General features: G+C 44.9%; 3 protein-coding genes across 10 annotated transcripts; 2 read left to right on the plus strand and 1 right to left on the minus strand.

Annotated features, from left to right (window-relative positions):
• The first annotated feature begins 214 nt into the window (after positions 1 to 214).
• On the plus strand, positions 215 to 2,974 carry LOC116936652 (carboxypeptidase M). Of its 2 annotated transcripts, XM_032943866.2 has the most exons (7): positions 216 to 373; positions 846 to 1,239; positions 1,326 to 1,459; positions 1,536 to 1,672; positions 1,769 to 2,444; positions 2,509 to 2,607; positions 2,678 to 2,974. In XM_032943866.2, the coding sequence occupies exons 2-7, from the start codon at positions 969 to 971 to the stop codon at positions 2,804 to 2,806; spliced, it is 1,446 nt and encodes a 481-aa protein (XP_032799757.2). In that variant the 5' UTR covers positions 216 to 373; positions 846 to 968; the 3' UTR covers positions 2,807 to 2,974. The 2 variants fall into 2 exon arrangements, with proteins under 2 accessions (XP_032799758.2, XP_032799757.2); XM_032943867.2 differs by having other exon boundaries at positions 215 to 373; positions 2,509 to 2,719.
• Positions 2,975 to 3,504: 530 nt separating this feature from the next.
• On the plus strand, positions 3,505 to 7,378 carry LOC116936651. The gene is made up of 6 exons (XM_032943865.2): positions 3,505 to 3,843; positions 4,024 to 4,210; positions 4,303 to 4,403; positions 5,205 to 5,517; positions 5,597 to 6,110; positions 6,195 to 7,378. Exons 1-6 carry the CDS (start codon positions 3,724 to 3,726, stop codon positions 6,691 to 6,693), a joined length of 1,734 nt encoding a protein of 577 aa, XP_032799756.1. The 5' UTR covers positions 3,505 to 3,723; the 3' UTR covers positions 6,694 to 7,378.
• LOC116936648 (PDZ domain-containing protein 8) lies at positions 6,694 to 11,898 on the minus strand. Of its 7 annotated transcripts, XM_032943861.2 has the most exons (15): positions 11,747 to 11,898; positions 11,525 to 11,669; positions 10,263 to 10,493; positions 9,995 to 10,187; positions 9,752 to 9,909; positions 9,442 to 9,670; positions 9,217 to 9,338; positions 8,886 to 9,134; positions 8,773 to 8,806; positions 8,554 to 8,711; positions 8,024 to 8,421; positions 7,650 to 7,962; positions 7,382 to 7,573; positions 7,138 to 7,329; positions 6,694 to 7,036 (listed from the first exon to the last, which is right to left on the minus strand). In XM_032943861.2, the coding sequence occupies exons 3-15, from the start codon at positions 10,314 to 10,316 to the stop codon at positions 6,803 to 6,805; spliced, it is 2,526 nt and encodes an 841-aa protein (XP_032799752.2). In that variant the 5' UTR covers positions 10,317 to 10,493; positions 11,525 to 11,669; positions 11,747 to 11,898; the 3' UTR covers positions 6,694 to 6,802. The 7 variants fall into 7 exon arrangements, with proteins under 7 accessions (XP_032799752.2, XP_032799754.2, XP_032799753.2 ...); XM_032943863.2 differs by lacking the exon at positions 11,525 to 11,669 and having other exon boundaries at positions 11,747 to 11,892; XM_032943862.2 differs by lacking the exons at positions 11,525 to 11,669; positions 11,747 to 11,898 and adding an exon at positions 11,342 to 11,513.
• Between the last annotated feature and the right edge of the window lie 5 nt (positions 11,899 to 11,903).

The raw sequence follows: 11,903 nt of genomic DNA on the forward strand, positions 1-11,903 counted from the left end.
AATTTGGTTTTATAAGAAGACTTAAGCTGCCCTGAACTAGAAGACATGACTGCACTCTAGAGAGAAAGAGAGATAACATGTAGAACTGAAGGGAGGAAGGAGAAAGAGTGGGAGGGATTGACCCCGACTGCATAACAAACGGTTGCAGCCTTCAAGCTCCGTAAACGTCAGAAAAGGAAGGAAAAGGTTTGGGGTTTGGCCAAGCCGCGAAAGGTCCCGTCACGTCAGTACTTCTGTGTCCTCCGAACCGGACGGACGAACTATTTTTTTTTGGGGTGCTACCTTGCAGCTACTAAAACTACGCACTGTGTCGAGCCTTTCTTGTGTAACACCATTGATTTTAGCGGGCACTTTTAGTGCAGGAATTTCAAAAGTAAGTACAAAGTTAACCTATAAAGTAAAGTGTGTCGTCTATGGTGGTGTAGTAATAAAGCTCGAAATATGGAGCAATGGTGTTCTGATTAGAAATTCGATTTTTCAACCATGTCGTGAGCAGAAAATTTCTCTTTCCCTTTGTGCGTGAACGGCGGCTGTATTTTTTTGCAGCAATAGAAAAACCAATCGCTGTTGCATTTGGCTGTAATGAGGTAATTGAACTAAACCAATGTTCCACATGCTAGCTGATTGGAAACGTATCGTTGCCTAAGATGGAGATTCCAGATATTTTGAGGGGGAAGTTTCTTTCCTTTCCTGTTGCGATTTCTTTTCCTTCGCACAGGAAATTGGCAAAGATTGTCGTTTATTTGTTTTGTCAGTGACGCCCATTACTCACACACCTTTCATCCTGTGTGTTTGTTTTCCATTTTCCTGTAAACATGTCAGCTAATTCAATATCCTGTTTCAAGGTTCATTTCATCTCTACAGCAAGGATTAGATCACTGAAGAAAGAGATAATCTCAGCAGCTTTGGAAAAAAAAGGGGTCATCGATTTTACTCTTGGGATCTTCCGTTTCTTGCAAGCCTGAAAGATGATGATACATTTGGTACTGGTCCAGATGGCCTTCATAGCCATCTACGGTGCGTCGCTACGCGATTCAATCACCTTCGATGGGCCGGAAGCTAGTCCATGGATACGGGACCCACGAATCGTTTTAGACGATGGTGTTAGTGTCCCGCCTGCACTCCGCCTCAATCCGGAGGGCTACCACCACTACGACGAGATGACTGCTTTCCTGAGGGCCGTTCATGTGGCCTATCCCCAATTGACGTCACTCTACTCGATCGGTCAATCCGTCCAAGGTAAAACACACTGTCTGGCTGCTTCCGGCCGCCATTTTGTCTTAAATATCATATGATCTACATTGCATATTTAATTCGTTTTGCAGGCAGAGAGTTGTGGGTTCTATTGATATCCACTACCCCTGCAGAAAGAACGATTCTCAAGCCAGAGGTGAAATACGTCGGCAATATCCATGGCAACGAGCCCGTAGGACGGGAACTTCTCCTCCGCTTGATTCAGGTACCATTGCAAACATCATGTATTTGTTAAAGGACCACCTGAAAATTTAAAATCCAATTTGAACGGATACTTTTAGCATTTGCTTGTGAATTATCCAAAAGACGACTACGTCAGGTTTCTAGTGGAAACGACGAACATCCACATAATGCCGTCAATGAATCCTGATGGATTCGAAGTGTCACGAGAGGGTGACTGCGGGGGCGTGCAAGGAAGGTGAGTTCCTTTCAACCTGTGGGTGTTAATGACGTCATGTCAATCTCTAATCTAATCCATCCATTCTTTTTGACTCCGTTGCGCCCCTATTTTTAGATACAATGCCAACGGAAAGGATTTGAACCGAAACTTCCCAGACCTGTTCAGAGGAGGCAAAAACAATGGAGATCCGCAACCGGAAGCAAATGCCATCGCTCGATGGATGACTCAGAGGCAATTCGTCTTGTCGGCCGCCTTCCACGGCGGAGCTTTGGTGGCTTCCTATCCATTTGACAACAAGGAAGTGAAGTTGAATTTGCCTCATCTGAGCGGACGTTATGAACCGTCTTTGACGCCTGATGACGACACGTTCAGACATTTGGCTACGATGTATTCGTTCAATCACCGAAAAATGCACTCGGCTGGCGCCTGTTTCCCCGGCGACACGGTCTTCCCCAACGGAACGACTAATGGAGCAGCTTGGTACTACTTGGCCGGTGGCATGCAGGATTACAATTACGTCTGGAACGGAGCTATGGAATTGACTCTGGAGGTCGGTTGTTGCAAGTACCCCAGAGGCGAGACACTACCCGAATACTGGGAAGACAATAAACAAGCCATGCTCAAATACTTGGGCGAGGCTCACCGCGGAGTTCGGGGCCAAGTGTTCGACTCTCTCGGCAACCCCGTAGCCAATGCTAATGTCCGCATCAAAAACCGAAGTTTCGGTTCGAAAACCACCACGCTAGGCGAATTCTGGCGTATTCTAATGCCCGGTGTCTACACCCTCCAGGTATGTAATCATTTCAAATGTATGGTTGGTCGTTGAAATTATATATTTGTTTTTTATTTGCCAGGTCGAGGCTGATGGATTCGCCACGCACGAGGAGGCATTCCAGGTGGAGGAGGGTAGACACACTCTCCTGAACGTGTCACTGCGACGAGGGGGCGATAAGGTAATCGCAGCATGTTGACCTGCTTATTGACGCATCGTACATAACGTTCAATGCTCTTGCATGTATATAGAATTCTGGAGCCAATACATTCAATGATCGATTTCCACTGCCACAGCTTCAACCTTCTCAACCTCCTAGAAGACAATCTGTTTTCTCGTCATTAAACAAATTTTTCAACGCATTCGGCCGTGCAAAATAAATAAAAAAAATTATTCTCCGCTAATGAGATTTTTCATGTTTGATATTTTACCCCATTGGATTTTTGTTTTGAATTATAATTGCTGTTGGTTAAAATTGACAAGAAACTGTGAAGTTGGTACCAACATTAACGAGAATGACGGAAAATACACCTCTTTTTGTCTTCCAATTACGTGCGATGGCTTGATGTTAATCGCTATAGTTTCTCGTTAGGTGACAAACCGATACGGTTCGCTATCGACTGAATGCATCTCAAAAAGAAAAGAAAAAAAAGTAGAAGAAAAGAGAAAACAGGTATAAAATGACCAACTGACGCCAATGTACTCTTTTATACACGACAAGTCATCACCTAAAATGATGAAATTCGGGTTAGTGGACCAACACCAAAAGAAGAAGAAGTGGCCGCGCTCTCTTTTAACACAAGCCAAGGGTACGTTAGCTGCGGTGTGACTAATGGAGGTGACCAACCAATAAGAAAACAGGACTACTACGATATATACTACATATTCCCCCTCTTTTTTTGTGTGTGTGTGTGAGACACTTGGTGAAAGTTTCTTTTCCCTTCTTCTTTATTATCTATTTCCCTCTTCCTCTTTAATCGGGTTCTTTTTCTTTATAGATTTCTTCTCGCGGGAATATCTCACGCCCAGATGGAAAGAGCGCAAGAGAGAGATAAGTAACAAAACAAAACAAAATAGACGCTGGTCCAGTCATTCGTGATCCGACAGTCACCGCGGCGGGTGCTCGTGTTTGCGTGCGCGGTAACACAGTCCCGGGACGAGGATGACCATGTGACGGTCGGTTTCAATTGTTTGACTTTTGATTTTGCTTCACCGTTTGAAATCAATTTGGAAATACAAAGTGTTAATATTTAAGGTGGACGAATAGTCTAGTGATACGTTAACAAATCAAAACATAATGAATTATCGTGCAATTATTTCAACAACAATTTTCGTTTTCGTTGTGCATTGCGGCTACTCGAGTGCGGCAGTCATTCCGCCTGAATGGGCTGACGTCCGCGTCAATCCGTGCGCCAAGGTTTTAACATATTTATTTGTTTCATTGAACATTTTTTAATCTCTGCATCAAAAATACTTCTAAGAAAAAATAATTCTACCAGGAAACCCGCAGAGTTTACGTTTCATTTTTTTTAAAACTTCCGATGACAAAGTTTGATGCTGTTATTTAACACGAATGTTTATCTTGAAATTTTCAAAGGCGTCGTGGCAATATTTGTTCTGGAAATCAGACGGGAAATGTTATCCGATATTCAAGCAAGGCTATCCATGTCCGGCTACGATGGAACTCGTTTTTGACTCTTCAACCAAAGAGGCCAAATGTCAATGTCCGTCTGGTCGGCTTTATTGGGAAGAAGATGGTCGCTGCTATGAACCCTTCACTCCAGGTTTTCAAATCTTTTCCCCATTTTTGTTTTTTCTTCTGTCAAAGATAATTTCATTGAATCTGACACGATTGCGCAATTTTTTGTGTGTACAGGTCCTTGTCCCGAAGGCAGTTTCCTTCACCCGGGTCAAGAAGTGCAATCACGTGGAATGCAGCGACAAGATCCGCTCCGTCGAACGCTTCATCAAGTGCAGGTCAGTTGGTCAAGTGTCCTTCAATATAAAAGATGCTGGAGGATACTTTACGGGATTGTCCCTATATATGCACACCGTGACTGATTTTTTTTCCCCCCCCCACATTCTCCACTGATTTCACTGTACAAGTTTTCAAGAGGGAAGAAGCAAACCGTCCAAAAATCGATCAGACATAAAGTAGGCCGTCTCTTGCAATATTCCGTTATACTACTGATACTGTTCTCATTACAGAGTGTCCACGGCGGGTACGGACTCTCAACTATCTTTAAAAAAAAAAAAAGAAAAGTCCGCCGGCTACTCCTCTTTTTCTTTGTTATTATTTACATTTCCGAACAGTTAACCCACGCGTTGATGGCGCGGAAGGTGTAGAACATCTGTCTTGCATTTCTTGTTTCCTTTATTCTAAAAGTTAGACTATTATGGTCGGTCGTCACTAACTTGCGACACTTTTAGTCGACCAATTTATTCTTTACTTGACCGTCTTAACCTCAATTGAACAAGTCGAAAATTGTTTGCGCTCTAACGGGCCATTCCAACGGCAAGAAAAAAAAAAACCCAGAGCGGTCCAGCAAAAGAAGCAGCGGCAGCACTCTGGTCAAGCAAGATAAACTCGTTCGCTCTTGTTTGATAGTCTAGTATCCCCAACATTACATGCGTTTGCTTCAGGCTGAATTTGATTGGATCTACCGCAAAGATCTGGGTTAAGAATATAGCGTACTACGGTTGCATGTTGATGCTGCTGGATATAGGTAAAATCGCATAACACTACTAATGCACACCTGATTGCGCTTTGATTTACAGGCATGGCTGGGTCAACAATACGAGCCCAGCAAAGTTGAACCACTTGGATTCGTTCACTGCAAACAACGGGGCTACTGTCCAGCTAATTGGGGGTTTTGGCCCGCAACGGAACTTTGTTATCCGTTCGATAGCCAAGGACCTTGCCAGAGCGGCTCTCTCTTCCGCTGGAACGTCGTCACTCAACAGGCGGAATGCGGGTGTCAGTCGGCAGTTATTTATCAATCGTCGACTAAAAACGATACTTTAGCTGGCAGTTCATGGCGCCCATTTTTTTGGCCGATAAGTGCCACCTGCCACGAGCACCACACCAATGGTATTTCCCATTTTCTCAGCACTAAATTCGAACCTAAGGGATTTTCCTGTTGTTTAATTACGTCCAAAAAAAAACATAGGTCCCTGCAAGCTGGGCGAAGTCTTCGGTTACAATCAGTCAGCCCAGATGACACAGTGCTCTTGTTCCAAACAGTTGCCTAGTTATCATGCGGAATCAGGGCAATGCTTTGAGAAATACACACGGGGTCCGTGCAGCGTTGGCATGTGGCTGACATCTCATCCGCTGGATTTACCACAATATTCGATGCCAGCATCTGTCCGACCGGCTCAGTCAACTCGTTCCAAGGGCTCGAAAACGCGAAAGTATTCCAACACGCAACCAGTAGCCAACAATCGCCGGAATTCCATCAAACAGAGCCTGTCCTGTTACTGTCTCCCTGGATTTGTCTATAGCGAGGAAGATGATCAATGCTTCCGGGAATATACTCAAGGCCCTTGCAGATCCGGATATTTTTTCATCCGAAGCGACGAGGACGATATTAAATCACCTGGCCTTTGCTGGAAGAATCCGTGTGCCCGGCAAGAACTCTATTTGCCGGAATCTCAGCGTTGCTATGCCATCCATACACAAGGGTTTGATTCTAAGAAGCTGTTGTTATTATTTTATTCCATGACAGACCACATTAAAGAAATTGTTTATCTTACTTTTTAATAAAGGCCTTGCTTGGATGGGCAAATTATTTTGGCGGACGATGCCCACGGCATTGGTTACCGTGGTCGGTGCGGATGCTCAACCACTAACCTTCAGCATTATTGGCCGGCTGACGGGAAATGCTACGCTCATGAAACGACCGGACCGTGTGATGGTGATCTACTTTTCAGTCTGCGATCCGGTGATGGATTGACACCTGCTTGTGCCTGTCCGGAGGACTACGTTAATTACAACGGCACAACAAACTGTTATAAACCTTTCAGCCAAGGCCCTTGCCAATGGAATGAGTGGCTAGTGCCCGCAGCAGCTGCATCTGGAGTTGGAACCAATGACGTTGGTTCCATCAACGACAATCGGTTGGATTTCGAACCATACGTGTGCCAGTGTAAGCCCGGCTATGAATATCAAATGGGATCGACATACTGCCAGCCGCCCAGTTTGGAATTGCTATTTTCGTTGCCAAAAGCCAAAAATGGGCCATCTCGTCGATTTAAACGAGAGTGAAACGGTGGAATGTGTATCGGTTAATTCTTTGGACGATCGCGTAAGGCCGTCAACACAGCCCAAGTACGCATCAAGGAGGAAAAAAAAAAATTTTACTAAACAAACTGAATCAATCACAAAGTTTCGAATCTCGCTCCGCCTCTTCGACATTCTGCAATCCGGCGCTATAATGTAGGAGGAGGAGGACGAGAGCCTGTCGCCTTGCTTCGCACAATTCCGCTTCTTTCTCCAGTTTCTGTTTTTCGTCGCCGGACCAGGGAGTTCCATCGGGTCGATCCAAACGAGCGGCCAATTCGTAGCGACGGAGGATTTCCATTTCGGTTGCCGATTCCAGTCTCTGAAGCTAAAATCGACAAAGAAAATGTAAAGACAATGAAAATGTTATTAGTTCGAGATATTTTGAGCTGTGCGTGTGACACGGCCCGCTCCAATACTGAAACGGACCATTGAAGTGATTCTGGCTCGGCGCTGGCCACTGTTTAAATGACTGTAAATTTCCTTGCCGGAATCCTTGGCCAGACGCATCAGCGACTCATCGTGTTCACGTGACTGCAACCGCTCGACGGCTGATTCCAGTTCCACAAGTTCGTCGACATCCTCTTCCGTAGACAGAAACGGATTTTCTTCCGGATCGACCTGATAACAGTTGTGTACAAAATAAAATAAATTTACCTTTGAAAATGTCTACCTTCAGAAGCGATCGTTGTATATTGTTTAATAAATAATGAGTGGAAACCTTGGGCGTGTCTATCGCGATCGGCATGGTGGGAAGAAAGAAATCGTCAATACCACACCACTTCCGGTCAGGAAAACGCTTGATACATTTCTTGTGGCATACCAGTTCGCAATTGCCACACTTGAACGCTTCCCTCAACCAAATCTGTAGGCGAAAAATATGTGAGAAAAGTATAGTCGGTGCAAAAATACCTTCATTTCAAGGTGAATAAAAAGCAAACCTTTTTCCGGCAGAAATCGCACAGACGGACGTTAATAAATTGCGTAAGGACGAAATGGTGCATTGGCATTGAATCGTTGACCATAATGTCAACGGCAGGTCGTGCCATTTCAACAAGTGGTGATAGCAGATGATGTGTTGTCAGGTGAGTTAAAGGGGAAAGTGGATATGGAATGCCATCAACTATGTCCGAATCCAAGTCGGGCGATGGTAAGTCGTCATCTTTATCCGGACGATAGACAAACGACAACGAAATGTCCCCATAGCAAAGACGTGGATCAAAACCCAACTGATGGCTTGACGGACTCTGGCGGCTATTAATGGAACAGATAAAGATGTCGATCGGGGTTTTAAAACACGTGTCAATGAATTTACCCTAAATTCGCCTTGACATCCGCCGGATAGAGCTGATAGGTGGATATGTGATGACCCTGTGTATTGAGCTGACAGTCAGCCACAACTTCCGGGAGGCTAATATTTACGTAGCCAATTGGAACGTCTTTCGACTGCTCTTTAGTTCCAGTAGATCCTTTGCTTTCCACTTGATGAAGCGGTGAATGTTTTTTGAACAAATTGGTCAAATTGGACTTGGCAACGGACGATTTACTCGGGCTAGTCGTTGTCGATGATGAAGGCTTGCCGCTGCTATTCTTGCCGGTCATCGTCGTCTCGTCGACCGCGGGAACACCCGTCAACCAGATGGATAAGTTTAGGAAGCGGTGCTGACCAGCTGGCGCTACGTGAAATTTTAAAGTGTCACCCAAATGAATCACCTAACCACATAAAAACACAGCGGGAGCACAGCATTAATTTTGCAATAAAAATAGAAAACCAATTTTCCATTTCGTGGAACCAAATGAATTATCGGTAACTTTCAAAGACCCTTCCCAATTTCAACGGGTTACCTTTTCTAGAGGACGGGTAGTAGTTCGCTTGATATCCAATGCTTGATTGAGTTTATTAATGGATGGCAGATTATTAGCGGGTAGGAAAAGATGTGATCCGGGCTCATCCCAAACAGGCGCGACAGCAGCATTTGCCAGCGATCTTTCGTCAAAACCATCTAGGAAATGAGAGTATTACTACTAATATTCGTGGAATCTCCTGGCTAAGTTAATGGATACCGAAAGTCATTGACGGCGTCGTATCGTAGCGCATCTGTAACGAAGGAGGAAAAAAAAAAACGAGACCAAACTTAGACGTCACACCATCTATCTCTAGCTGATTGATGCGTTACCATGGATCCTCTCCTACGTGCGAGTAGTCGATCAACCCGGAGAATGACAAAGAGATCACTGGATTTGTGAACAGCTTTGATGACGTCTTCGCCTGAGAGGACGGTAGTCTCATCAACTTGCAAGATAATATCGCCGATTTTGAGTCCTGCGTCTTCAGCCGCAGAATCAGATTCTATTTCAAACACTGGTGCTCCATGATTGGCCGGTTTCCACTCTTTACCAGTTTCTTCTAACGGTGAAGATTCTGGCTGCAAAAAAGAAGAAGAAAGGGGTAAGTAATTTGACGCTGTCATTCTTTATCCTGGCAACTCAAGCTAAGCGAGTTTTTACTGAGGACGATTGCTGTTGAAATTGAATTCCTAGAGACTGATGTAGGCGTCGAATCATGCGGATGTCAAGGACTACTCTCCCTTCTGTCTCCGACGGGGAAGCATTGAGCCAGGGACTGTTGTCTGTTGTCACGGAAAACAAAAACAAGTTGCGATGTTAAAATGAAAAAAATGCTCGTTTCTCGGGGAAAACAAAACAAAAAGACATGATCCAATCAAAACGTGCCTAGCGCCATGGTACAGTAAACTCCTTCCCCTTGGAGCAAAGGATTCAGACGGGCTATATCCAATACAGTGACTTCTAGGGAGCCTCTACGAATCGGTGAAGTCGTGGGAGGCGGAGGAGTTTGTGAGGAGCTTGTGGGAAGGAGGAGCTGGTTCGGATGTGGGAAAAACGGTCGATGACGCATTCGGCTAGAGGGTAGGGTGTATTTCCTTTGAATCCATTTATGAATCTGTTTACAAAGTCCAAAAATTTCATTAGAAGACGTAGCGTGCATGCATGATAGATTGATTTATTCCACCATTGGAAGTACCTGTGATGAGACCAGGCTTGTCACGTGGCTAAAAGATCTTCCTTGAACCCTGGATGTCACATCAACATCCAGCTGCGGTGGCATCGCAAAAGCCACAGACCAGTGTGAATACGGTCTCCGTGAGAAACTTAATCTGACTTGGCCTTTTAGACGAGACACTGCGTCATCCGCACAATAATGAATACATATGTTGTGTCCTATTTTATTATGTACAACGCACGTGCAATGTATGAACATTAATACCTTTAGCTGAAAGAAAAGCGGATTTGCCGTAGGCCAAGGCTACATCGATCGCTATACCCAGTCCTCCGCTATAGTCAATGGTGAGATCGAAATCCACCGACTCCATTTGTTTTCGGTCATCATCCATACCGACCCTGTGGACACCGATTTGATGAATGGACGGTGCTCTTGACCCCATTTCAACGTCGTAAATCTTTGGATGAAAACAAAGTACAAAGAGAATGAGAAAAACGTTGTCTTTGTAGCTTTTGGAGAACTCGGCGCATACCTTGAGACCTTTGATGATTTTGCTAACTGCTCCTCTGGTGAGGACTTCTTCCATTTCTTGATTGATCCGACGAAGAAGAAAGCGGCGGACTGGCCCTTGGGATCGTAGTTCGCGGAAAAAGAATTGCACGAGCAAGTTGATAGCCAACAGCGTTTCATCTTTATTGCACGAACCGACGGAATCGGCGCTGCTTGACCGATCGACAAGTGCCTCCAGTTCCGCTAATAATTCCTGGAATTATTAAATATTGTAAAGAATGTGTTGTACGTTGAGCAATGATCGATCGAGTTATTGAAATGCCATCGACTTTCTCCATTTGTCAACCATATGTTATGCCAATAGCGGAATGTAGGTTGATGCAATCCACATGCACCCATACCATCAAAACATGTTTTTGTTTTCAGTCACGATATCCCAATATCACGATCTAATTTTAATTCGAATGTCAGATTTCGGGTCCCATTTACTCTGAAGCATTATAAAAATTCGTAATCACGAGCTTAAACAAAGAAGGAAACTAGGCGCAAGTTCATCGTGTGACAGGACGACGTGACATGCAGAAGCCGGAGAGAGTGTCACAAAAACACTTGACTACTCTGCAAACGTTTAGGTTGTACATAGAACAAAGGTACCTCTGGGAGCTCAATGGGATTGTCAGCCTCAATCCGTGTTTCGTCATCATCATGGGAAAGTCGATGAGACCGGACTGGCTGTGAAAATAGGTGCCACTCGACCCACAGAGTTAGAATTGCACCGAGCAAAATGCAAACGGCGGCAGTGGATATGAGCCAAATTAGCATATTTCACTTTTCCTGATGTAAAACACAGAGCACCAGTCGGTAATTAGCACCTCAGGTAACCAAAAAAAAGCAAACAATCAGTCGGGAAGACCAAGTTTGCTTGATGGCATGGCGCACAAAACTTTTGACAGCGCGACTGGAATCGTTGCTGCAACTAGACTAAATTGAGGCCAGCGCCAACCGAGTACTAGCAGACGACAACACAACCGATTGTACGTGGCTGCGCATGCGCCATGACGTCACTGAACCGTGTCGTAGAAAATCGATTCTTCAGCTCACCCTCTTTTTCCTCAGTCAACTTCCTCCCTCCCCCCTTCCTCGCTGGTTCCCGTTTCCCGTCGAGAAAGGAGGGGGAAACCCGTGGCTATACCACCAATCAATTCCTAAGCACGGTGGCTAGTACATCCACAATGCGGGGACAGCAACATATGATTTCGAAATTTCGACGGGCAGACCAAGTACTTCTAATTTTGTCTGAGTCAATACTGTCCCGGCAACGAAAGATTCACAGATCGTTTGGCCAGCAGCAGCAATCGTTGATGGCAGCTGTCGTCGTCACAGTTCACCGAGATTGGCGCTGCTGGATTGCGAATGTGATAAACGTACACTGGACAAGCAAATAAATACACATTCGACGCGAAATCAGTCGGTTGAATCTTAATTTAGAACATCAACCTTTCCTACTTGGAATTCAGGGCAACAGACAGCGTCCGATGCGGGTTTGTTTCCCAAAGACTTGTTTGGTTGTGCTATCGCAGATGATCTATGTGGGGATTATAAACACCTTAGCTCCTTTATAGGTAAAGCATACGAAGTAACTTGGCTACGTCCTCACACACCT

The sequence above is a fragment of the Daphnia magna genome, linkage group LG1 (genome assembly GCF_020631705.1).
Source record: "Daphnia magna isolate NIES linkage group LG1, ASM2063170v1.1, whole genome shotgun sequence".
NCBI classification, from domain to species: Eukaryota; Metazoa; Arthropoda; class Branchiopoda; order Diplostraca; family Daphniidae; genus Daphnia; species Daphnia magna.

Coding starts and splice junctions, on each gene's coding strand:
- LOC116936652 (XM_032943866.2), top strand. CDS start 969: ATGATGATACATTTGGTACTGGTCCAGATGGCCTTCATAGCCATCTAC. Junction 1,460..1,535: donor TTCTCCTCCGCTTGATTCAG/GTACCATTGCAA, acceptor GGATACTTTTAG/CATTTGCTTGTGAATTATCC. Junction 2,445..2,508: donor CCGGTGTCTACACCCTCCAG/GTATGTAATCAT, acceptor TTTATTTGCCAG/GTCGAGGCTGATGGATTCGC.
- LOC116936651 (XM_032943865.2), top strand. CDS start 3,724: ATGAATTATCGTGCAATTATTTCAACAACAATTTTCGTTTTCGTTGTG. Junction 4,211..4,302: donor CTATGAACCCTTCACTCCAG/GTTTTCAAATCT, acceptor TTGTGTGTACAG/GTCCTTGTCCCGAAGGCAGT. Junction 4,404..5,204: donor GAACGCTTCATCAAGTGCAG/GTCAGTTGGTCA, acceptor TTTGATTTACAG/GCATGGCTGGGTCAACAATA.
- LOC116936648 (XM_032943857.2), bottom strand. CDS start 11,062: ATGCTAATTTGGCTCATATCCACTGCCGCCGTTTGCATTTTGCTCGGT. Junction 9,671..9,751: donor CAAGCCTGGTCTCATCACAG/GTACTTCCAATG, acceptor CTTTGTAAACAG/ATTCATAAATGGATTCAAAG. Junction 7,574..7,649: donor GCGATTTCTGCCGGAAAAAG/GTTTGCTTTTTA, acceptor TTTCGCCTACAG/ATTTGGTTGAGGGAAGCGTT.